At 47.1% G+C, this 22,500-nt stretch overlaps 2 protein-coding genes across 5 annotated transcripts in view; one reads left to right on the top strand and one right to left on the bottom strand.

Moving 5' to 3' along the window:
* Window positions 1-9,943, top strand: part of LOC311525909 (glutamine amidotransferase-like class 1 domain-containing protein 3, mitochondrial) — a 65,194-nt gene extending 55,251 nt beyond the window's left edge. For all 3 annotated transcript variants that reach the window (XM_084638395.1, XM_084638396.1, XM_084638394.1), the window contains 3 exons: window positions 3,776-3,947; window positions 6,873-7,074; window positions 7,720-9,943. In XM_084638395.1, the coding sequence (XP_084494521.1) occupies window positions 3,776-3,947; window positions 6,873-7,074; window positions 7,720-7,912 (567 nt within the window). In that variant the 3' untranslated portion in view covers window positions 7,913-9,943. The remainder of the gene's footprint in view (window positions 1-3,775; window positions 3,948-6,872; window positions 7,075-7,719) is intronic.
* Window positions 9,944-12,063: 2,120 nt separating this feature from the next.
* Window positions 12,064-22,465, bottom strand: LOC311526458. 2 transcript variants are annotated; one of them, XM_084639517.1, is made up of 5 exons: window positions 22,283-22,465; window positions 19,242-19,400; window positions 17,464-17,592; window positions 16,734-16,871; window positions 12,064-13,002 (listed from the first exon to the last, which is right to left on the bottom strand). In XM_084639517.1, exons 1-5 carry the CDS (start codon window positions 22,337-22,339, stop codon window positions 12,916-12,918), a joined length of 570 nt encoding a protein of 189 aa, XP_084495643.1. In that variant the 5' UTR covers window positions 22,340-22,465; the 3' UTR covers window positions 12,064-12,915. The 2 variants fall into 2 exon arrangements, with proteins under 2 accessions (XP_084495643.1, XP_084495644.1); XM_084639518.1 differs by lacking the exon at window positions 22,283-22,465 and adding an exon at window positions 21,801-21,889.
* Window positions 22,466-22,500: the final 35 nt, after the last annotated feature.

Below are 22,500 nucleotides of genomic sequence, written 5' to 3'. Positions count from 1 at the left end.
AATTTGGACTGACTGGACTCGATTGTACACAAATCTCTTTGTATACAAATTGTATACAAAATCTAAATCTCTTTAAGCAATTTCCCTAATATGTCCTCCTCTGCTATGCTGCAGTTCTAGTGCTCTTTTCAGCCTAGACATTTGCTCACTTCTGCAGTTCTCTCTCTGTTTCTTTTAAGTGGCCAGCTGCCACACCTGCTTTTTAAATTCCTTTTTGAAGCAGAAAATAAAAACAGAAGCCACTGAAAGGGCTCTTGCCAGTTAGTCTGAAACAGAAAATCATAGCAGGCAGCAAGAAGCTGGTAATACAGAATTAGTAACTGTAGCCAAATTGTCTGAGTGCAAGAACACTGCCTGAGATCACCCTTTGCTCCCAGCAGGGGACAAATCTGGGCCCAATCCTCAGCTTCTATAAGTGATTGTTGCTCCATTAAAGTCAATGGAACAATGCTCTTTTACATCAGCTAAGGATCTAACAAAGATTTCAAGGTTCACGTTCTCAATTCCTGTTTACAAAAAAAGGTGTCTGTCTCTCTCTTTCTTCAACTGTATTTTCTCCTCTTGTTTTTTTCCTCCTGTATTTTTCACTTTCCCTCTTACACAAAACTGAAAGACTATTCAGAGTGCTGCCGGTCCCTTCTTCATCCCTTAACCTAAGGAGCCCTCTGATGGAGGAAACTGGTATAACTTTTCCTTCATAAAGGTTAGGACTATTTTTCCCTTTACTGGTAGGGAGCTAGTGTACTGTAATTTTTACCCAGGGTGATACAGGGGAACTGAAGCTCCAGCTCTCTTTTGACCCTCCTTTAGAAAGAAGAAAACCTTTCTAACTGAAAGAAAATCCAGCATCTAACAAATTGTAACAATCTTGCTGGAAGAGGATTCCAACCTTTGTTGTTCTTGGTTTTTGGGGAGAAGGGCATTGCTGCTCAGTCTTTTTCCCTCCCAGCCTAAGCAGTGTGGCCACATTCTGCTCTGTTACCCTAGTGAAAATCTGGAGTAACCCCTTTAAGTTGTGTGAAACTATTCCAGATGTGTAGAGGTATAGCTCCACTGAAGTCAATGGGTCTGATTTTTCCACGGTATTACATCAGTTTTGGACTAGGGTAATTTCAGCAGTTATACTGGATTTGCATTGGTGTAACTGAGAGCAGAATTTGGTCACTATTTTAGTTGTGTCGTATGGGAGCTTTTATGGGAGTAGTGAAACAATGAGCCCATTTAGCATTGGCCATTTCCAGACTCCAGTCTTACCTAGGACAGCCTCAGGTGATACTTGTTTGCAGTGTTGTTGTAACTTGTAGCCATGTGTGTCCCAGGCTAGTAGAGGGACCAACTTCTGAAGAAGAGCTCTGTGTAAGTGTGTCTCTTTCACCAGCAGAGTTGGTCCAATGAAAGAGATTACCTCATCCACCTGGTCTCTTGGGTGATGCTTATTTCAAAGGAATGAACAGGCTGGGGGCAGTCCTATCTCTTTGTCTGACACTAGCTCAGATTAGCGCTGAGAGAATAACAGGTTTTTTGGTTCACTGGCAATTTCAAAAAGCCCCCCAAAAAATATTATTTTGGGTAAGAACAAGAAATATTTTTTTAGGGCTGTCAAGTGATTAAAAAATTAATCACAACTAATTGTGTGATTTAAAAAATTAATCATGCTGTTAAACAATAATAGAATACCATTTATTTAAATATTTTTTTATTTTTTTACATTTTCAAATATATTGATTTCAATTACAACACAGAATACAAAGTGTACAGTGCTCACTTTATATTTATTTTTATTACAAATATTTGCACTGTAAAAAACAAAAGCAATAGTATTTTTCAATTCACCTAATACAAGTTTTCTAGTGCAATCTCTTTAACATCATGAAAGTTGAACTTACAAATGTAGAATTATGTACAAAAAATAACTGTATTCAAAAATAAAACAATGTAAAACTTTACAGCCTACAAGTCCACTCAGTCCTACTTCAGCTAATCGCTCAGACAAACAAGTTTGTTTACATTTGCAGGAGGTAATGCTGCCGGCTTCTTGTTCACAATATCACCTGAAAGTGAGAACAGGTGTTCTCATGGCACTGTTGTTGCCGGCATCACAAGATATTTACGTGCCAGATGCACTAAAGATTCATATGTCCCTTCATGCTTCAACCACCATTCTAGAGAACATGCGTCCATGTTGATGACGGGTTCTGCTCAATAACGATCCAAAGCAGAGTCAGATGCCACAAGCAGAAGGCTGATTTTTTTTGGTGGTTCAGGTTCTGTAGTTTCCGCATCTGAGTGTTGTTTTTTAAGACTTCTGAAAGCATGCTCCACACATTGTCCCTCTCAGAATTTGGACAGCACTTCAGATTCTTAAACCTTGGGTCGAGTGCTGTAGTTATTTTTAGAAATCTCACATTGGTACCTTCTTTGTGTACTTCTGCTGTGAAAGTGTTCTTAAAACGAACATGTGCTGAGTCATCATCCGAGGCCACTGTAACATGGCAGAATGCGGGTAAAACAGAGCAGGAGACATACAATTCTCCCTCAAGGAGCTCAGTCACAAATTTAATTAATGAGTGTTTTTTTAAATGAGCATCATCAGCATGGAAGCATGTCCTCTGGCATGGTGGCCGAAGCATGAAGGGGCATACGAATGTTTAGCATGTCTGGCACGTAAATACCTTGCAACACTAGCTACAAAAGTGCCATGTGAACGCCTGTTCTCAGTTTCAGGTGACATTGTAAATAAGAAGCAGGCAGCAGTATCTCCCGTAAATATAAACAAACTTGTTTGTCTTAGCAATTGGCTGAACAAGAAGTAGGACTGAGTGGACTTGTAGGCGCTAAAGTTTTACATTGTTTTGTTTTTGAGTGCAGTTATGTAACAAAACAAATCTACATTTGTAAGTTACACTTTCACGATAGATTGCACTACAATACCTGTATGAGGTTAATTGAAAAATACTATTTCTTTTGTTTATCATTTTTACAGGGCAAATATTTGTAATCAAAATTAATAATATAAAGTGAGCACTATACACTTTGTATTCTGTGCTGTAATAGAAATCAATATATTTGAAAATGTAGAAAAACATCCAAAAATATTTAATAAATTTCTATTGGTATTCTACTGTTTAAAAGTGCGATTGATCGTGATTAACTTTTTTGAGTTAATTGCGTGAGTTAACTGCGATTAATCGACAGCCCTAATTTTTTTTTAATTGTTGGCAAATCAAAAAGTTGAAATTTTCATTTCAGGTCAAACAAGATGATGTTTTTTGACAAAACTGATATGTTTTGTTTCAGCTTCAAATATTTTAACGCATTTTTAAATTATTTAAAAAATAAAATCAAAGGAAATTTTGAAATTAAAAGTCATTTCAAACCAGAAACTTGAAATGTTATATTTTGAAAACACTGAAACAATTTGACAGTCAACATGAATTCACACAATGTTTCAAGGTCACCAAATCTGCATTTTCACTGAAAAAAAAGTCCACCCAATGCCCAAGAAGTTAAAAAAAAAATCTTATTGTGATAATCATATCAATCATCTTATCAAAAAATCTTATTGTGACTATCATATCAATAGCCTGGTCACTGGTCGGCATTTGAGCTCAGAGGGTTGCTCAGCTCTACTGGCATATTGCTGTTGTTGTCAAATTCCCTCTAACTCAGCAACCAAACCACCCTCATTCACTACACAAAGTCTGATACTGCTTTTAGGAACCATACCCAGCTGTTAGTCTTAAGATAACAGACCTTTCCATCTCATCTGTCCCAGGGGGAGTTCTTTGCTCCAGATGTAGAGCAGATGCATGTGGTGGACCACGTGAAAGGGCAGCCAACTCAAGAGAAACGCAACGTGCTGGTCGAGAGTGCCAGAATCGCCAGAGGCAACATCAAGGACCTAGCCACGCTGAACGTCAAGGAACTGGATGCCCTGATCATACCAGGTAGGGCTGATTGCGGACTCCCAGCATGGGTAAGCAGACAAGCACTAGCTCTCCTCATCCTAGTGGATTAAAAATAGCAGTGTGGCCAGGGCAGCACAGGCTAGTTGCATGGGTCTGTACCCAGAGGGTTGGGCAGGATTGTACTCGAGTGGCTAGCATGAACCGCCAAGACCACACGCTATTTTTTGCATACTAGCTCAAGCAGAGCTAGAGTGCGTCTGTCTACCTATGCTGAGAAACACCCTCTCAGCTGATGCGTAGACATCTCCTTAAAGATCCCATGGAAGGGAGCAGCTCTCCATTGGCATAACCTGGAGAGGCCCCACCATGAGTCACCAGGAAGAGGAGTTTTTTTGTTGGTGGTGGTTTTTGGAGGGTGGGAGAAAAAGGATTTGTTGCCCTAAAAAAAAGCAGCAGCACACTAGGAGAGCTGCACTAATAGACTGCTTGGCATAGAAGTGATTTGATGTGACTTCTGTTTTAACTGGATGTAGAAGTGAAGGTACTTATTAGGGAGAAGAGGAGGAAATAATTATACCCAGTTCTCATCTAGAGTTTTTCACTGGTAGATCTCAAGTGCTTTACAGAGAGCATCAGTATCATTATCCCCATTTTACAGATGGGGAAACTGAGGCACAGAGAGGTGAAGGGACTCACTCTAAGTCACCCAACAGACCAATGGCAGAGCCAGAACTACAGCCCAGACCTCCTAAGTTTCACTTCATAAGAACATAACATAAGAATGGCCATACTGGGTCAGACCAAATGTCCATCCAGCCCAGTATCCTGTCTACCAACAGTGGCCAATGCCAGGTGCACCAGAGGGAGTGAACCTAACATGTAATGATCAAGTGATCTCTCTCCTGCCATCCTTCTCCACCCTCTGACAAACAGAGGCTAGGGACACCGTTCCTTACCCATCCTGGCTAAAAGCCATTCATGGACTTAACCTCCATGAATTTATCCAGTTCTCTTTTAAACCCTGTTATAGTCCTAGCCTTCACAACCTCCTCAGGCAAGGAGTTCCACAGGTTGACTGTGCAATGAGTGGAGAAGAACTTCCTTTTATTTGTTTTAAACCTGCTGCCCATTCATTTCATTTGGTGGCCCCTAGTTCTTATATTATGGGAACAAGTAAATAACTTTTCCTTATTCACTTTCTCCACACCACTCATCATTTTAGATACCTCTATCATATCCCCCCCTAGTCTCCTCTTTTCCAAGCTGAAAAGTCCTAGCCTCTTTAATCTCTCCTCATATGGGACCAGTTCCAAACCCGTAATCATTTTAGTTGCTCTTTTCTAAACCTTTTCTAATGCCAGGATATCTTTTTTGAGATGAAGGGACCACATCTGTACACAGTATTCAAGATGTGGGCGTACCATGGATTTATATAAGGGCAATGAGATATTCTCCGTCTTATTCTCTATCCCTTTTTTAATGATTCCTAACATCCCGTTTGCTTTTTTGACTGTCTGCCACTGCACACTGCGTGGACGTCTTCAGAGAATCCACGATGACTCCAAGATCTTTCTCCTGATTAGTTGTAGCTAAATTAGCCCCCATCATATTGTATGTATAGTTGGGGTTATTTTTTCCAATGTGGATTACTTTACATTTATCCACATTAAATTTCATTTGCCATTTTGTTGCTCAGTCACTTAGTTTTGTGAGATCTTTTTGAAGTTCTTCACAGTCTGCTTTGGTCTTGACTATCTTGAGCAGTTTAGTATCTTCTGCAAACTTTGTCACCTCACTGTTTACCCCTTTCTCAAGATCATTTATGAATAGGATTGCTCCTAGGACTGGCTCTTGGGGTACACCACTAGTTACCCCTCTCCATTCTGAAAATTTACCATTTATTCCTACCCTTTGTTCCCTGTCTTTTAACCAGTTCTCCATCCATGAAAGGATCATCCCTCTTGTCCCCTGACAACTTAATTTATGTAAGAGTCTTTGGTGAGGGACCTTGTCAAAGGCTTTCTGGAAATCTAAGTACACTATTTCCAATGGATCCCCCTTGTCCACATGTTTGCTGACCCCCTCAGTGCTCTAGTCTGTGGGCCACACTACTTCTGGTCCACCACAGTACCTGCCATGCTTCTCTTTCCTTGACTTTCGTAGACAATATCATCAAGATGTACCTGGTACAGCCATTAGCACAGACAGGAGAATCACAGAGGGGTAATGGAAGAGCAAATGACGAAAAGCTCAATCACTCCTGAACCTGTTGTAACTAATTGAAGTGTGGCTGTTGACTTCAGTGAGCACAGGATCAGACCTTAGATGAGGATTTAATTAGGAGAACTATTTTGGCAACATGTTGCACCATAACTTTAGAAAAATAAGAGAATGGGTTGGTGAATAAAGCACTAATACATCTCCAGATGAACTCTGTTTAGAGACCACGAGGATTCTTTGCAGTTTCTATTGGCCGGTAATTGGCAGGTAAGGCTTACAGCCTTGTTTGTACTAGTTTGCCAGTATAACTACACCAGTCGAGCTATATCAGCAAACCCATGTAGCAGTGATGCAGTTTATACTGGCAAAAGAGTTCTGGTGCCAGGACAGCTTATACCAGTTGCCTGAATTAAATAAGCGATACTGAATAAGGTACTCGTCAACTGGTGGAACTGTCTCTGCTTTTCTTTTCTTTTTTTTGCCGGCATTGTTATATCTGTCAGGAGTGTGATTTTTTTTTTCCAATACTCCTAACTGACTTAGCTATGCCAGGCCTAAGAGGGAGCTGCAGGTATTCAGAGGATGTGGTGGCTTGCTGAGGTTTTACTGAAATATGTTTGGACCATGGATAAATGCCACACTGCACTAAGTCCACTTAAGCATTTTAGTGAAATAGCTGAGTTGGCAAAAAAAAATCCTATATTCAAACAATCACCTATTTTTAACCTGTTTCCCTATTCTGAGGTGGTTTTGGAGTGGCTAAGAACCTCAGTACTTGGGCAACACAGGGGAAGAACTGCACGGTCTCTAAAGTTGTGGAGGACACTTTGAAGGCATTCCATGCTGCCAAGAAACCCATTGGCATGTGCTGCATCTCCCCAGTCCTGGCAGCCAAAATCTTCCCAGGATGCGAGCTGACAGTTGGACAGGACAAAGAATGTGAGAAGTAAGTGTCGCAGAGCCCTAGTGCAAAATCTGATCCTGAAGGATCAACGCAGCACACTAGTCCACCTCTCTCACAACCCAAGGGTAGGAAAGACACCAGGCTATTGATTCACAATGCTCATTGTGTCATTTATGGTACATACTGCCACAACACCTCTTCTCCTCTGCTAATCAGGCTGAGAACATCGCAGTAAAGGGCCTCAAAGCTGGGGCTGAATTATCCCAGTGGCAGGAAATCTATTGTGCTATCTGCTGTTTGAGGGAGAGTTAACTTGTTTGAGAAGAGTTGGTCAATAACCCAGTACAGGTACATGGCGGGAGGGGGGCTTCCTGTAGCTTTACCATGGGACGCTAAAGTCTTAATGTTTAAATTTACTGAGACTTTTTGATTACTTTAGTGAGGAAGAGGGAGCATATAAAGTTTGCATAATTCCTTGACTTCTGAGGAATTTCTCTGCCACAGTACACACTGTCTTTCACACAGTAGTCTCTTACCTGAGGGGTATTTATTTAGCAATGGCAGACTCCTAGCTACTGCTGTGGGGCACCTAATGAGAAAGGATCCTTTCCATCTAAGGCCTTGGCAGCATCTCTCTGTGTCAGGATCACCTACATGCACCTGGTTTTTTCTCACTTCTTCCTTTAGGTGGCCCTATGCAAAGACTGCAGAGGCCATGAAGGAACTTGGCTGCAAACACGTGAACAAACACGTAGGTGAGATTCATGTGGATGTGAACAACAAGCTGGTGACAACCAGTGCCTTCATGTGCAACGCCCCAGTCCATGAGGTCTATGATGGTATTGGAAAGATGATCAAAGAAGTGCTGAAACTTGCCTGAACGCCTGAATACAGAACATGTTGGAAAATTGTGGGAATCCAAGTCTTCTGAAATAAACTTCAGACATATATCGATGGAGAGCAGCCACTGAGAGTGGGCCACTGCTCTCCTTCTCCCTACACCCTTGAGCCGCAAAGCTTATTTCTAATATCACTAGGCCCTTTCCCATTGGACCGCTGCTAGCTACCAAGGAGGGAGAAATCTAGACCAGGGGTTCTCACAACAAAAATTTTGGTGGCCTCAGAGTGCGGCCACCAACTCTCACTGGTGGCTGCGCGGACACTTTTTTCATAAAATACTTAATTAACTTTAGGAAAAACAATTAAATATGCACAGATCCACATCCAAATCATTATAATGTGTATTTGTAGGGTTTTTTGGCAGACTCAATAACAAAAATAATGCTATCTCCCCCTTTAACCCCTCCCCCCCACTCTCCATCCACAGCTTAGTGGGTCCTGGGGCTTGCTGTGAAAAGTGATATTCGTATATTTGTTAATATCACAGCATACTTAGTAGCTACCTGGGAGGCTATGAAAAGTGATAAGTGATATTAACAAACATGGAAGTATCACTTTTCACAGATAGCTAGTAAGTCTGCTGGCAGAAGTGATACTTCCATGTTTGTTAATATCACTTTTCTCAGAAAGCCCCAGGACCCATTAAGCCCTAGTTGGGGAGGCGATGGTGGGATGGATGCGGGGCCAGGGGAGGCAGCAGGGGCCTGGGGCGATGGGGGTGGGTGATGAGCCCCACTGTTGCATGGCCAGAGCCAGGGCCTGGTGTCTGCTGCCGTGCAGCCAGGGCTGGGGCTCAGTGCCCGTGGCCAGAACCTAGAGCTTTGGACAGGAACTGCATGGCTGGAACCAGGGATCGGAGCCCGCTGCCATACAGTCAGAACTGTCATTCAGCGCCCATGGCTAGTGCCTGCCGCTGCACAGCGAGAGACCAGAGTTGGATGCTGGAGCCCAGAAATGCATGGCTGGAGCCAGGAATCAGTGCCCACCCTGCATGGCTGAAGCCAGCGCTCACTGCTGCACAGCCAGGGCCAGGGGTTAGCACCTGGGGCCAGCTGCTGCCACCATGTGGCCGGAGCCCTGGAACAGAGCTGTGGGTCAGTGCCTGCTACTGTGCAGCTGGGGCAGGGGATCAGTGCCAGGGGCTAAGGCCACATGGCTGGAGCCCGGGGCCAGCACCTGCCACCGCACAGCAGGAAATAGGGGCCAGAGGGCAACTGAAGCTCCATGGCCAGAGCTGGGGGTCAGCACCTGCTGCCCTGTGGCCAGAGCCAGGGGTTGGCACCCAAAGCCCCATGGTTGGAACCCACTGCTGTGCAGCTGGGGCTGGGGATCGGTGCCTGTGGCCAGCGCCTGCCATGGCACGGCTGGAACCCGGGACTGGAGCTGGGGGCCAGCACCTGCTGCTTCTAGTGGCCTGACACGTAGCAATTGTCATTAGGTGGCTATATGGCAAAGGAGTTTTCTGGGTTGTTCCAGACTCCGAGGGATTGACCTGAAATTTCCATCAGTTTATCTAAAGTCCTAGAATTTTGATACTAATGGGCTTTTTTCCCTTCTGAGATATGATACATCTTTGCCAACATATAAAGGGGTGTCACACACAAACATAATGCTTCAGTCCCTCGGAAACGGCATGGAATGTAAGCTTTGAAAGTTTCTTAGACATGCGGACATAGACAGTAAAACCTCTAAGGAGGGAGCTATTTCCTATCAAAACTTCATTTTTGACTTTTTCTGTGGAACTTGGAAGCCAACCCAAGAAAATGTGTGCACAAAGCTCCATCCTCAGAGTCCATCATTCTCCTCCTCATCCAGGCAAAGTTAGACTTCCCTAGTCTAAATCCCTTTCAGTCATCTATGGTTGGGAAAGAGTATTTAATTTTTAGATGACTTAGATTCCCTCGAAAGACACTGCGGGGCTTGTATTCCCAAGAGACCCTAACAACACTGATAACTAGAGATGAGCTGGTATTCATTATTCATTATTCAAAAACGTGTCATTTCTACTGAATAAAATTACAAACATCTTATATATGCTGGCCTCTGTTTGATTGAACACCAGAATTTATTTTTGTATTTCACATTATATTAATGAATACTGTGCATTGCATTGCTTTGCCTTTGCTCCAGCAGAATGGGGATGGAGGGAACTACCAGTTACATGCCCTGTGAAAACAATCAAGGCAAGAAGCTTAACCGGTGACCTGATTACAGTCTATAGCAATGGGCCTGCACCATTGTTAGAATTTCTTTTGTGCTACAGGAGACAAACCTAGTATAGACACACACGCGATTCATAGAAACAAATTCAAATAATACAACCACAAACTGGCCTCCCAGAATGTGGTCAAACATACACCCCCACTTAGCTAGCACTTCTAGGGGTATCTTAATTTCTTTAGCCAACTGGTGAATGGACAGCCACAGTTAGAGAGGTCCTGACTTAGCAGATCCAAAATGATCCCCCATAAATCTGGTCTTGAGAAGTGCTGCACATGATATAAAACCGTAGATAAGCTTCTGGAATTTTGGTTGCTTTCTGCTAACTAAATATTTTCCACTTATATAGCAATCTGCATTCCAAAGGATCCTGGAGTGCTTTGCAAACTAGATACATATGGCACCCTCTGAAATGCAACCATCTCTGGGGAAGAGGATGACCCAACCTGCAAACAAGACACAGCACCACAGTGGAGATGAAGGGAGATTTTGGCCAAAGATCACAGGGCCAAACCTCTGCTCTCATTTAAACTGCCTTTAATATCCATGCAGACCAGACAGGACCTCAATGTCATAACGTGGTGCAGCCCTCCTCCCTGGACAGACACTAGTCTGTTGTGACTGGACCCAACCTCTGATTCCTACGTGCTCTTAAGCTAAATGGGTCTGATCTGACCTTGGTCACTGTTCCTAGCTCTGAGTCTTTAAGGCACATTCCCAGGCACAGGCCTCATGTCTGAATCCCTTCCTTGGGATGTGGGACTCTGCAGCCCGACACTTTATCCCTGAAACCAGTGTCTCGGCCCTCCTGAGCCCACAGTTGTTTATACACATTAGATATGAGTTCCACCATTCTGAGCCTGATTAACCCTTTCAGGGGCTAGATGGCAGGCAAGCAAGGAGCACAGGCTTAGCAAATGAATTTCTTATCTACAGATGCTTTTAACCTTGAAAGCACTAGAGAATTACAGATTTTTGGGAAAAAAGAAATGAGTCCTAAATGCAAACCCTGAGTCTGATCTCACCCTTCCTGCGAGTCCTAGGTTTGGCCAGAATCCATAGGCTAGACAGTCCTTCCTGCCTTTCCTCTCCTTAGCCTGGTCATCTGGCATGTGGTAGTGGTCTGGCCCCTGGCTCGAAAGCACCCATCTTTGCCCCCTTTTTGCCCATGTGTTTCATCTAGAGGAATTCCAGGCTCCAGCTCCACAAGAGGCTTCTGGGTAGACAGTCATTCAAAGTCAATGGCGCTACTGATAGAAAACCCATTGTTCCACTAGGAAGTAAAGAGTCATTCAACTTTGATGGCCCTTAATGGCTCTCTCATTGTTAGCCCTCCTTGAAGTGTCCTACAGCCCAGCATGAACAGGACAGCGTCTAGAACAGATAGTCTTGTCAGGGCCAGGTTGGGTTTCAGCACAAAGTGGGTGCCTTAATCCAATATGGAGGTTACAAGTAAAGGGAAGCCCACAATGAAGGTTACAATCAGAAATGGTGTTCCCAAAACAAAAGGGAGTTCACAGTTTGACACAGACGTATGCCCAATATGTCACACTCCACGTTTAAGGCCTCATGCAAAAACCCTAGTATTAAATACCATGACGCTATGCATGGATCTCAAGGGAACTGCTAGTGGCCAGAGTGAGCTGTATGGAGACCCTGTGCCTCTACAGTCTTTGCTCTCCAAGTTACTCTCTAGCATACAGAAAGCAGGAGTCCTCTCCCACTAGCCCCGGAATCGCTCTCTGTGGGGTGCAGGAGATCCACAATGCAGTAGGTTTGGGTACCAAAGTTCATCCATGAAATTATAAAAGGGAAACATTTATGTGGAATATCATGCTATGGATGAAAAGTCCAAAGCAGTGAAAAGAACTAATCCATGAAGAGAAAAAGTTATAAACAAGTTTTATTGGGATACAGAAAATAATTAGCGCCAATGGATATAACAAATGAACACAGTATTTCCCAAAACAGAGTGCAAAATCAGGCCAGAGGATAAAATACTGATAACAAATCAGTGTGTACTTCAGGAAGGGTGATGACAGAGTTCACCATCTGCAATGCATCTTCTATACCAATTCACTGCACTGGGACTCTCCCATTGCTAAAGTGAAACACCTCAAATTCCCACACTGGGCTAAATCAAAATTAACTTAAAAAGTCTCAAATACATGCATCTCACTTTCTAGGTGTATGCTACAGACAAATAAGAACCCATTCTGCAATTGGCTCCGAATGGATGGACCCTGCATGAAGCCCCTTTGAAGTCAATGGGTCTCTGCATGGGCACAGGGTCCACCAGCATGGATCTGATTGCAGGATCAGGGCCTAAGTATGTGCCAGGAACAGATTTGGATCTGGGTTTCTGGGATCAGTCTCTGGGATTGGCTCCTTCTTAAAAAGTACATTTTAAAAAATATTTCCTGTTATTCATGAAAGTCTATTCCCCTGCCTTTTTGGAAGCAATTAAAAGGGGAATGAAGTTATCACATTGGAACATGAAAACAATCAACAAACAAGTCAATATTTACCCTACACCCAGAATGCTACCTGAGATCATTTAAAAATTCTGCAATGGAATCAAACATTAGGATATAGACAGCTAAAAATCAGTCATTCAGTCCCACTGCAACCATGATTCTGAAAAATTCTGATGGTGATCCCCCATTTTTCACCCCAGGAGAATGAAGAGGGGCTGGAGAAAAAACAGGTGTACCTACCAACTGTATTTAAAAATTTGAGAAAAAAGAAAAGAAAAACTTCTAGCTACATGCTGTTCATCCTTATAATCCGCAGGAACTCCTGTTCATTCACTTCCCCATCTCCATCCACATCTGCTTCATCAATCATTTCCTGCAGAACAGTAAGGATTCAGAGACCAGATTAGGTGGGCTCAGAGAAGAAGGAATTCATCCCTTCTCAGAGTTTCAGCACAAGGTCTATGCAACACACACTCAAAATAGGGCTTATATGGGACCTAAGCAGTGCATAGCTCTTGTGCTGGATCTCTACAAAGGGGCAAACTGCACCCAGAAGTACATTAAAGCAGATTAGGGGAGAGGAATGGAAAGCAAACAGGATTTTATTCAAGCAGCTTTCACATTCGAAGTATTCAAAGCACTTACCCTATTTCAAGCTATGCATTGGGTAATATAGTGCTGGGGAAGAAGTTCCTGCTGTATTGCAACAGTGAAAATCCAGAGCACTGCAACTCCACTAAGCCACTGGTGAGGACACAGTGAAGAGTCGGAGTTTAAAAGCTGTAAGAAGTGGCTGCAATAGTGTATGGGCTACTGTGCTCGCCCAGAAAAGGGATGTAAATGTCAGACTAAGAAGGAAAAAAAAGATTGCCAGTGGGATTTTTCCTTATCCATTTTGTTATTAAGCACAGATTTCTTTTAATCGTTTTATCAACAAGACCCTCTATGGTCAGAAAATATGTTACTGGTTCTGCTACTGTCCAGGCATGTTGCTCTGAATTCCTGGAGTTTGATCAATTGTAAAATTCCAACTGCTCTGTCTTTACAATGCATTACTGACCTGTGATGATTTTTATATAAATATATACAGTTGAGAAGCACTATGTCAATCTAAGTGGTGCAAAAAAGGAGAATTGCAAAGCCAAATGAGAGTAGCCACATATCACAAATGAAACAATGCTCTCATCAGATGAGATGTAACCATGACTGGCCATGATAAATCATACATCACTTTGCATTGCCCATTCATTGCATAGGAACTAAAAAAAGCAAATGACCCTTTTAGGTATATGGAAATGGGAGAGTTCCAGGAAAGACTCCTAAAGCAAAGAGAAAGGTAAGAAAGGAATGTTCCAGTCTTGTTATCTATTAAGGGAATGATTATTGCTTATCTGCACTAAGTAACAAATAATTTGTCACAGCAGATCCTCTGTGTCAAATCCAATATCCTCCCTCCCTCTCTGGCTAATATTTGATGTTTCAGATGAAGGCAGAAATCCCCTCTCATAATCCCCTCTCCCCACCTATAACCCACACACCTCCCAGGTGTGGTGAATCATAGAATCACAGAATATCAGGGTTGGAAGGGACCTCAGGAGGTCATCTAGTCCAACCCCCTGCTCAAAGCAGGACGAATCCCCAGTTTTTGTCCCCAATCCCTAAATGGCCCCCTCAAGGATTGAACTCACAATCCTGGGTTTAGCAGGCCAATGCTCAAACCACTGAGCTATCCCTCCCCCTAATGGTGTTCTGTCCCATTCTAGTAGCACTGAGACCACTTAGGCCTTGTCTACCCTAACAGCTTTTAGCAACATGGCTGTGTCGCCACAGCCGTCCCGCTAAAATGCGTGCCGTTTAGCCGCTGTTTGTCAGCTCTCCTGCCAACAAAAACCTTGCACCCAGAACGAGCAGTGTTTGCGTGGTCAGCAGGAGAGCGCTCCTGAAGACAATGCACTGCTCACGCTGGCACTTGTCGGGACAAAATTGTTTCGTTCAATTGCCAGTGTAGACGTAGCCCAAGAGAGAGAGAGAGAGATTAATGCAGGGGTGGGCAAACTTTTTGGTCCGAGGGCCACATCTGGGTATAGAAATTGTATGGCGGGCCATGAATGCTCACGAAATTGGGGTTGGGGAGCGGGAGGGGGTGAAGGCTCTGGCTGGGGGTGCGGGCTGCAGGGTGGGGCCAAAAATGAAGAGTTCAGGGTACAGGAAGGGGCTCTGGGCTGGGGTGGAGAGAAGGTACCAGGGGGTGAGGTCTCCGATTGTGGGTGCGGGGTTTGGGGTGCAGGAAGTTGCACCGGGCTGGGATCCAAGTGTTTGGAGGGCAAGAGGGGCTCAGGGCTGGGGCAGGGAGTTGGGACATGAGAGAGTGGCTCAGGGGTGCAGGCTCGGGGCAGCGCTTACCTCAAGCAGCTCCCTAAAGCAGCAGCATGACGCCACTCCGGCTCCTACGCGGAAGCACAGCCAGGCGGTTCTGCTGCGCACTGCCCTGTCTGCAGGTGCTGCCCCTTCAGCTCCCATTGGCCACGGTTCCCAGTCAATGGGATCTATGGGAGCGGCACTTGGGGCAGGGGACAGCATGCGGAGCCCCCTGGTTGCCGCTAGGAGCCGGAGAGGACACATGCAGCAGCTTTTGGGAGCCGCACGGAGCGGCCCCCAACCCTGCTCCCCAGCTGGAGCGCTGGAGTGGGGCAAACCCCAGACCTCGCTCCCCAGCGGAAGCTTGAGGGCTGGATTAAAATGGCTGGTGGGCTGGATGTGAACCACGGGCCATAGTTTGGACTAATGAGTCTGCTCTAAATCCTTAGCTAATAGCCATATGGCTTTTAGCTCATGTGGTAGAGGCTCATCCAGTAAGCTCCAGAAGCTCCAGGTTCGATCCCGCCCACCGACGACGGGGGTCTATCAGTGTTACAAGGGGGAGCTCGTCCGGGATTTGAACTGGGAAGTCTCTGAAGCTCGGGACACATTTCCTCAACTAGGGGAAGTATGTAACCCACACACCTCCTGGGTACGGTGTTCTGTCCCATCTAGTGGCACTGAGACCACTTAGAGCAGTGGTCACCAACCTGTCGATCCTAGGGACTCTCCCAGTTGATCGCGATCTCTGGCGGTGTAGCAAGGCTGCCACTAAGGCAGGCTCCCTGCCTGCCGTGACCCCATGCCACTCCCAGAAGCGGCCAGCATGCCCCCACAGCCCCAGGGAAGGGAGGGGTGACAGGGGTCTCTGTGTGCTGCTGTTCCTGCCTGCAAGCACCACCCCCACAGCTTCCATTGGCCAGGAATGGGGAACAGTGGCCAGTGGGAGCTTTGGGGGCGGTGCCTGTAGAGAGGCAGTGTGCAGAGCCACGTGCCCCTACTTCCCCTCCCAGGGGCCGCAGAGGCATGTTGGCCCCTTCCCGGAGCGGTGTGGGGCCGGGGCAGGCAGGAAGCCTGCCTTAGCCTCGCTGCGCCGCCGACAGGGAGCCGCCTGCGGTAAGTGCCACCCGGCGGGAGGCCGCACCCCAACCCCCAGCCCTGAGCCCCCTCCCAGAGCCAGCACCCCAAACCCCCTGCCCCAGCCCTGAACCTCCTCCCAGAGCCAGCACCCTGAACCCCCTCCCTAACCTCAACCCTCTGCCCCAGCCCGGTGAAAGTGAGTGAGGGTGGGGGACAGCAAGCGATGGAGAGAGGTGGGGATGGAGTGAGCAGGGCAGGGCTTTGGGGAAGGGGCGGGGCCTCGGGGAAGGGGCGGGATAGATCCTGGGTTGCCCTTAAATTCAAAAAGTGATCTTGGGCATAAAAAGGTTGGAGACCACTGACAGAGAGAGAGATTGATTAATGAGTCTGCTCTACAGCCTTAGCCAATAGCCATATAGCTTTTAGCTCATTCGGTAGAGGCTCATGCACTAAGCTCCAGAGGCCCCAGGTTTGATCCTGCCCGCCAGTGACCGGGGTCTGTCAGTGTTACACACTCACAAACTAGAGTAGCAACGAGAAGATGCCACTAGGAAGGTAAGACGGATTCAGAACATTGCACAGTTTCCCTAATAGCTAAATTAATCTTCCATGAAACAAAGACTCATGTCAACATTGTGCGAAGGCAAAGAGATGTACATTACAAACCTGCAGCTCCTCATCTGTGAGGTTTTCCCCAATCTCACCAGCCACACGTTTGAGATTTTGGAAAGAGATTTTGCCAGTTCCATTGTCATCAAAGAGCTTGAAGGCTTTCAGAATGTCCTCTCTGGATTCTGGCTCAGACTTAACAAAGAAGCGCAGAACAATGATACGCAAATGTGAAGGGGAACCACCAGCATTCTAATATCCCTTCTCATGCATATTACTAAGAATCTAAGCTAAGAGGATATCTTGGATGGCACCTGGCCACTGCAGAGTTCATTTGTTGCCACTATTTAACATTTGCCATTCTCTTTTATTACTTAAGGAAAAGCCATGAACAAAGTTGCAAGAAGAGTATGAGGGACCAGGACTGGAATATCCTAGTAGTGGGCCAATTTAGGACTGAGGTGGATTAGATCTACTGAGGGAAAGGGCAGATGTCAGAGATGGCACGACAGGTAGGACTGAAGTGTTTCAGTGGGTCTTGCATAAGGATTTCTCTATGGATGCTAAATTGTTCTTGTTTGTTTGATTTATCGCTTGTTTGTTCATGATTGTCTTTAGCAGCCAACCTGGCTTCTCCCCCCGCCCCCTCTTTCTAATATTATTGAATTCTGGTTAGTATTGAATGGGAAATGCTGGACTCTCTTGGGTCTTAAGTTTTCTAAATTCCCATCAAAGCCCTTCATGTTAAGGATGCCCAGGACCTTTGTGGCTAACCCGATTTACATACCATTTTCTGAGTCATCGCACACAAAAAGGAATCAAAGTTGATCTTCCCTGACCCTTCCTTATCAACTTCTGATATAATTTTCTTCAACTCTTCTTTCTTGGGTTCATACCCAAGGGCCCTTATGGACACCTGCAAACATGGAAAATAGGCTGGCAATGCAAACAGAAGCGAAGAGGGGGAGACAATTGAAACCACATCACACACTATGAAAAAAAATGGGGATGGAACCACAAGGTGCTACAGCAAGTCAAATAATAAATGCTAGCAAGGCAACGGACATGACAAAGAGCAGGTGTCGCAGATGGCCTGCACTGCATGTGAAGCAGTTATTCTGGACAAGACCCTGATGTCTTTGACCTTATAAATTTGCTTTTTGGCATTCAGAATTAAAGCATCCAGTTCACAGCACCAATGAATGATACTATACTACACCAAGACCTGAGTCTCTCTACCAATTTTTGAAGTTTCACAATACTCCCCCCTCCCCCTCCACACACACACACACACACACAGTTTAAAATGCTTTTCTCTCCTTTGCTTCTGTGTGACAGTCCCAAATACACACAGGGGAAACTGATTTACCAGAAAGAGGAAACAGTGAAACTGACTCTTCCCAAATTGTTGTCAGAAGTGCTGTGTAAACAAATAGAGGGGGGCAGGAATAGAAGAAAATGTTTTTCCTTCTCTAATCTGTTCAATTAGGTCAGACAGAAATGTGACTTTTAAGTGGATAGTGTCCTTTAAATAGTGTATGAGACAGAATTTAGTGTTGGTTAAACATGCCAGATCAACAGCCCTGAAGGCTGAATCTGTTTATCTGGAACATAGAAACAGATACAGAATGGACTGCAGCAGTGCAGACTTCTGTCAACCTGCCTTTCCAATGTGCCTCAAACTTTCCCTGGAGGGACTACCGCTAAGAGGTCTGAGCATGTTCAGTCTGAAAGGTAGATTCAAACTGGCACCTCTGCTGAGATGCCAACAAGATCAATGAATGCCACTTATGGTGTGGTTTTCTACTGTGATTGGGATACCAGGACTGAGACTCTACAAAATTTATTACACTCTACAAAATGTATGCCATCAAATGGCAATGCCTTTCAGTCACTATTGCCTTGGGTTGGATTTGACCCAGCAATCCGGAAGCGAAACGCACTACATCCCATTCCCAAGCCTTTGAAGCATCTAATCTCCACAAACACCTACCAATTATAGATGATTTGGGAAATATTTATTGCACCAGTACGGGTTACATACATAGACGGAGATAAAGAATGTGTGTTTCATTTTTACTGCAGTATTATCCCTTAGTTGTAATGAATCACACAAAGTGTATTATGCAGTAGTACCTGGTTTCTGGAAACCTCAGAATAAAGTTCCTACTATATAGACTATGTTATCTTAGTGTAGCAAATGTGAATGCAACAGAAAATATCTTTACTTTGGATACGAAATAAAGTGGTTTGCATGACAGTGGAAGATTTCTTAGACTCTTACCCACAACCACAAAACTGAGTCTCTGGATCCATGTCCCTGATTTGTCTGGTCAGCTATACCCCAAAGACTGATGTTGGAGAAGAAGGGGGCAGCTGGCAGGGGACCCAGCAGTCAGGTGAGAAGTATGGAGCTGGAGGAAACCTCCTCTTACCAAAACCCCTGAGTTTTCTTGAAATCACAAATTTTAGCATTGAAAGCTACAGCACTAGACCTGTTTTACTGTCTGCTGCTCTAGGCCTTTTTGCAACAAGCACACAGTGTATTTGTGATTTCTTGCTTGCCTTCAAGTCCTTTACGTCGACTGTACCGGTGCCGTCGGTGTCAAGCAAATCAAAGGCCTCTCGCAACTGCTGTTTCTGTTCTTCAGTGAGTACCAGCTTGGGTGCCACCTTCTTCTTCTGGGTCGCTGCCCCTTCCATCACTTTCTTCGAGCTAGAAGCCTTGGAAACATTTGTACAACAAGTTTCAGAGTAGCAGCCGTGTTAGTCTGTATCCCCAAAAAGAAAAGGAGTACTTGTGGCACCTTAGAGGCTAACCAATTTATTTGAGCATAAGCTTTTGTGAGCTACAGCTCACTTCATCCGATGAAGTGAGCTGTAGCTCACGAAAGCTTATGCTCAAATAAATTGGTTAGTCTCTAAGGTGCCACTAGTACTCCTTTTCTATTTGTACAACAAGAGACCAGGTGGATGACTAGCATTAGGGACCCAGACTGCCTGCCCCATCCCATCTCACAAAGGGCACCTCCCAGGGTATGTCTACACTGCATTATAAAACCTGGGTCTGTGGGACCCAAGCCTGTGGACTCAGTGTTTCCAAGTCTACACTTGAGCGTCCACACTGAACTGTAAACTGGGCTTAGAATTGCTGGACCCTGGTCTCACAGCCATGCTAATGCATCCATACTGCACTACACAGACCATCCGACTCGGATCTGTCTCTTGAGTTGCATCCACACTGTGAAATGGCAGGGCTTGGACCCAAGTCTCAGGGAGACTTTGGCCGTGACCCACCCCCACTAGCAGGGCCTAGGACCCAGGTCTAGAGTGCGCTCTTCTTCTTAGCATATGTGCAACATACCTCAGGCATGTGGCCAGGATTCATCACCGAATTTGGTCCACTGGTTGGATCATTAGCTTCCCCCCAGCTTGGCCTGGGTACTGATGGGGAGCACGAAGTGAACGCTGATCCGTGCCCCCCAGAGCACTCACTAACGACAGTGACCGTACGTCCTGTTTTGGCTGGGACTGTCCCCTTTTTAAGCCCTGTCCCGGACATCCTAATGTTTTTGGCAAAACTGGGCATTTGTCCCACTTGCTCTTGCCAAGTGATGATCAGTTGGAAAGGGCAAGCGGGACAAATGACTATTTTTGCCAAAAACATGAGGAATGCCCCCATAATAAGGTGTGGAAGAATGTTCGGGGGGAAGCGAGCGGCAACGCCAGCCCTACACGGTGGGGCTTGGGTGAGCAGTGATGCCAGGCATCTTGGGCCAGTTCCACACGGGGCCATGGGGACCGCCTAAGGCCAACCCCACGCATGGGAGGGAAACCCCCTAGACACCGCGTGGTGTCCTGATTTCTCTTTGGGAAATATGGTCACCCTCCTCCTATCACTGACCTGAGTCACAACAATGTGTGTGTGGAGGGCTGGGGCTCCAACCCAAGAGGCAGGCTCAGTGACAGATTACCACATGGGCCATGGGGCCCCCTTGCCAATTTGGCGCACCCAGAAAAATCTCCTTCCAGTAGGGTTGCGAACTTTCCAATGGCACAAAACCGAACACTGCTGCCCCACTCCCAGCCCTGCCTCTGCTCCGCCCCTTCCCCAAGACTCCGCTCCTGCTCGCTCCATCCCCCTCCTTCCGTCGCTCACTCTGCCCCACCCTCATTCAATTTCACCAGGCTGGGGCAGGAGGTTGCGGTGCAGAAGGTATGGTCTCTGGGTTGGGGGTGTGGGCTCCAGGTGGGGCCAGAAATTAGGGGTTCAGGGTGCAGGAGAGGGCTCCAGGCTGGGGCAGGGGGTTGGGGTGCAGGAGGAGGTGAGGGCTCTGGCTGGGGAAGTGGACTCTAGGCTGGGGCTGGGGAGGAGGAGTTTGGGGGGCAGGAGGGGGCTCTGGGCTGGGGCAGGGGGTTGGAGTATGGAAGGGAGTGCAAGCTCCGGCTGGGGTCTATGAGCTGGGGTCTATGAGCTGGGACCGAGGATGAGGGGTTTGGGATGCAGGAGGGGACTCAGGGCAGGGGCAGGAGATTGAGGTGTTGAGTGGGTGCAAGGTGCAGACTCCGAGAGGCAGTTTGGATGCGGGAGGGGACTCTGGGCGGGGTAGGGGGTTGGGGTGCAGGGTGGGGGGGGGGGTGAGGGCTCTGTCTGGGTGTAGGGCCAGGATGAGGAGTTTGGGGTGCAGGAGCGGGCTCCGGGCTGGGCCAGGGGGTTGGGGTGCAGGGTCCTGGTGGCACTTACCACAGCTCCCAGGAAAAGGGCACGAGGTCCTTGCAGCCCCTAGGCACATGGGTGGCCAGGAAGGCTCTGCGTACTGCCCTTGCGCTTGCAGGCGCCATCCCCCCAGCTCCCATTGGTCATGGCTCCTAGCCAATGGGAGCTGTGGAGCCAGCACTAAGGATGGGAGCAGCACATGGAGCCTTCCTCGCCACACGTATGTCTAGGGGCCGCACGGACCTGGCAGCTGCTTCTGGGAGTCGCACGGAGCTAAAGCAGGCTCCCTGCCTGCCCTTGTGCCGGGCTCCCATTGTGCCACCGACTGGACTTTTAACGGCCGGAGCTGCCAGGGTCCCTTTTCGACCAGGTGTTCCAGTCAAAAACTGAATGCCTGGCAACCCTACCTTCCGCTGTGGCCCCGGGCTGGAGGAGCTCTCGCTCTCCACCATGGCCCAGGGGCTGCGGCGGGGGTACAGAGCTTCTCGGGGCCACGGGCGGGTCGGTGGAAAGGAGCAAGTGGGGATGAGGCCACGGGGAAGGGGTAGAATGGGGCGGGGCCGTGGGGGAAGGGGCGGGGCTATGGGTGGAATGGGGCGGGGCTGTGGGGGAAGGGGTAGAATGGGGCGGGGCCGTGGGGGAAGGGGCGGGGCTATGGGTGGAATGGGGCGGGGCCGTGGGGAATGGGGCGGGGCGGGGCCCTGGCCGAGGCAGCTGGTCTAAGCGGCGGCAGGGGAGCGCGGGCCCAGGGTTCCCTTGCGGCGGCCCCCACTAGCTCCGGCCCAGGGCCTCAGGCGACCTCTCTCCGCCTCTGGGCAGGCTCACCGAGCAGTGTGGACGCGCCCCAGGGACCCGCGGCAGGGTCCCGTATCTCCCCATCCCTACTCACCATCCCGCCCGCTCCCGGCAGGGGCAACAGGCCGACAACAATCCCACCCCACCCCATTGGCTAATCCCGTCCCTGCCGGTACTATGGCAACGAAAGGCGGAGACCACTCTGCATGGCGATTGGCCGAGGTACGGAGTGGGCGGGGCGCCAGGAGCGGCGCTGACTGGCTGAAGCGGCGGTGACGCACGTTAGGGAAGCCCCAGGAGCTCGCGGGAGAG

This window comes from Lepidochelys olivacea (genome assembly GCF_965140295.1).
Source record: "Lepidochelys olivacea isolate rLepOli2 genome assembly, chromosome: 9".
NCBI classification, from domain to species: Eukaryota; Metazoa; Chordata; order Testudines; family Cheloniidae; genus Lepidochelys; species Lepidochelys olivacea.
This window is presented reverse-complemented; position numbering and strand designations above follow the sequence as displayed.

What these genes read in the sequence shown, in the direction of transcription:
- LOC311526458 (XM_084639517.1), bottom strand. Translation starts at nt 22,339, where the DNA reads ATGGGGTGGGGTGGGATTGTTGTCGGCCTGTTGCCCCTGCCGGGAGCG. An exon ending in TGCCGGGAGCGGGCGGGATG is followed by an intron (nt 19,401 to 22,282) that starts GTGAGTAGGGAT and finishes AATGTTTCCAAG; the next exon opens with GCTTCTAGCTCGAAGAAAGT. An exon ending in TCACAGATGAGGAGCTGCAG is followed by an intron (nt 13,003 to 16,733) that starts GTTTGTAATGTA and finishes ACTGTTCTGCAG; the next exon opens with GAAATGATTGATGAAGCAGA.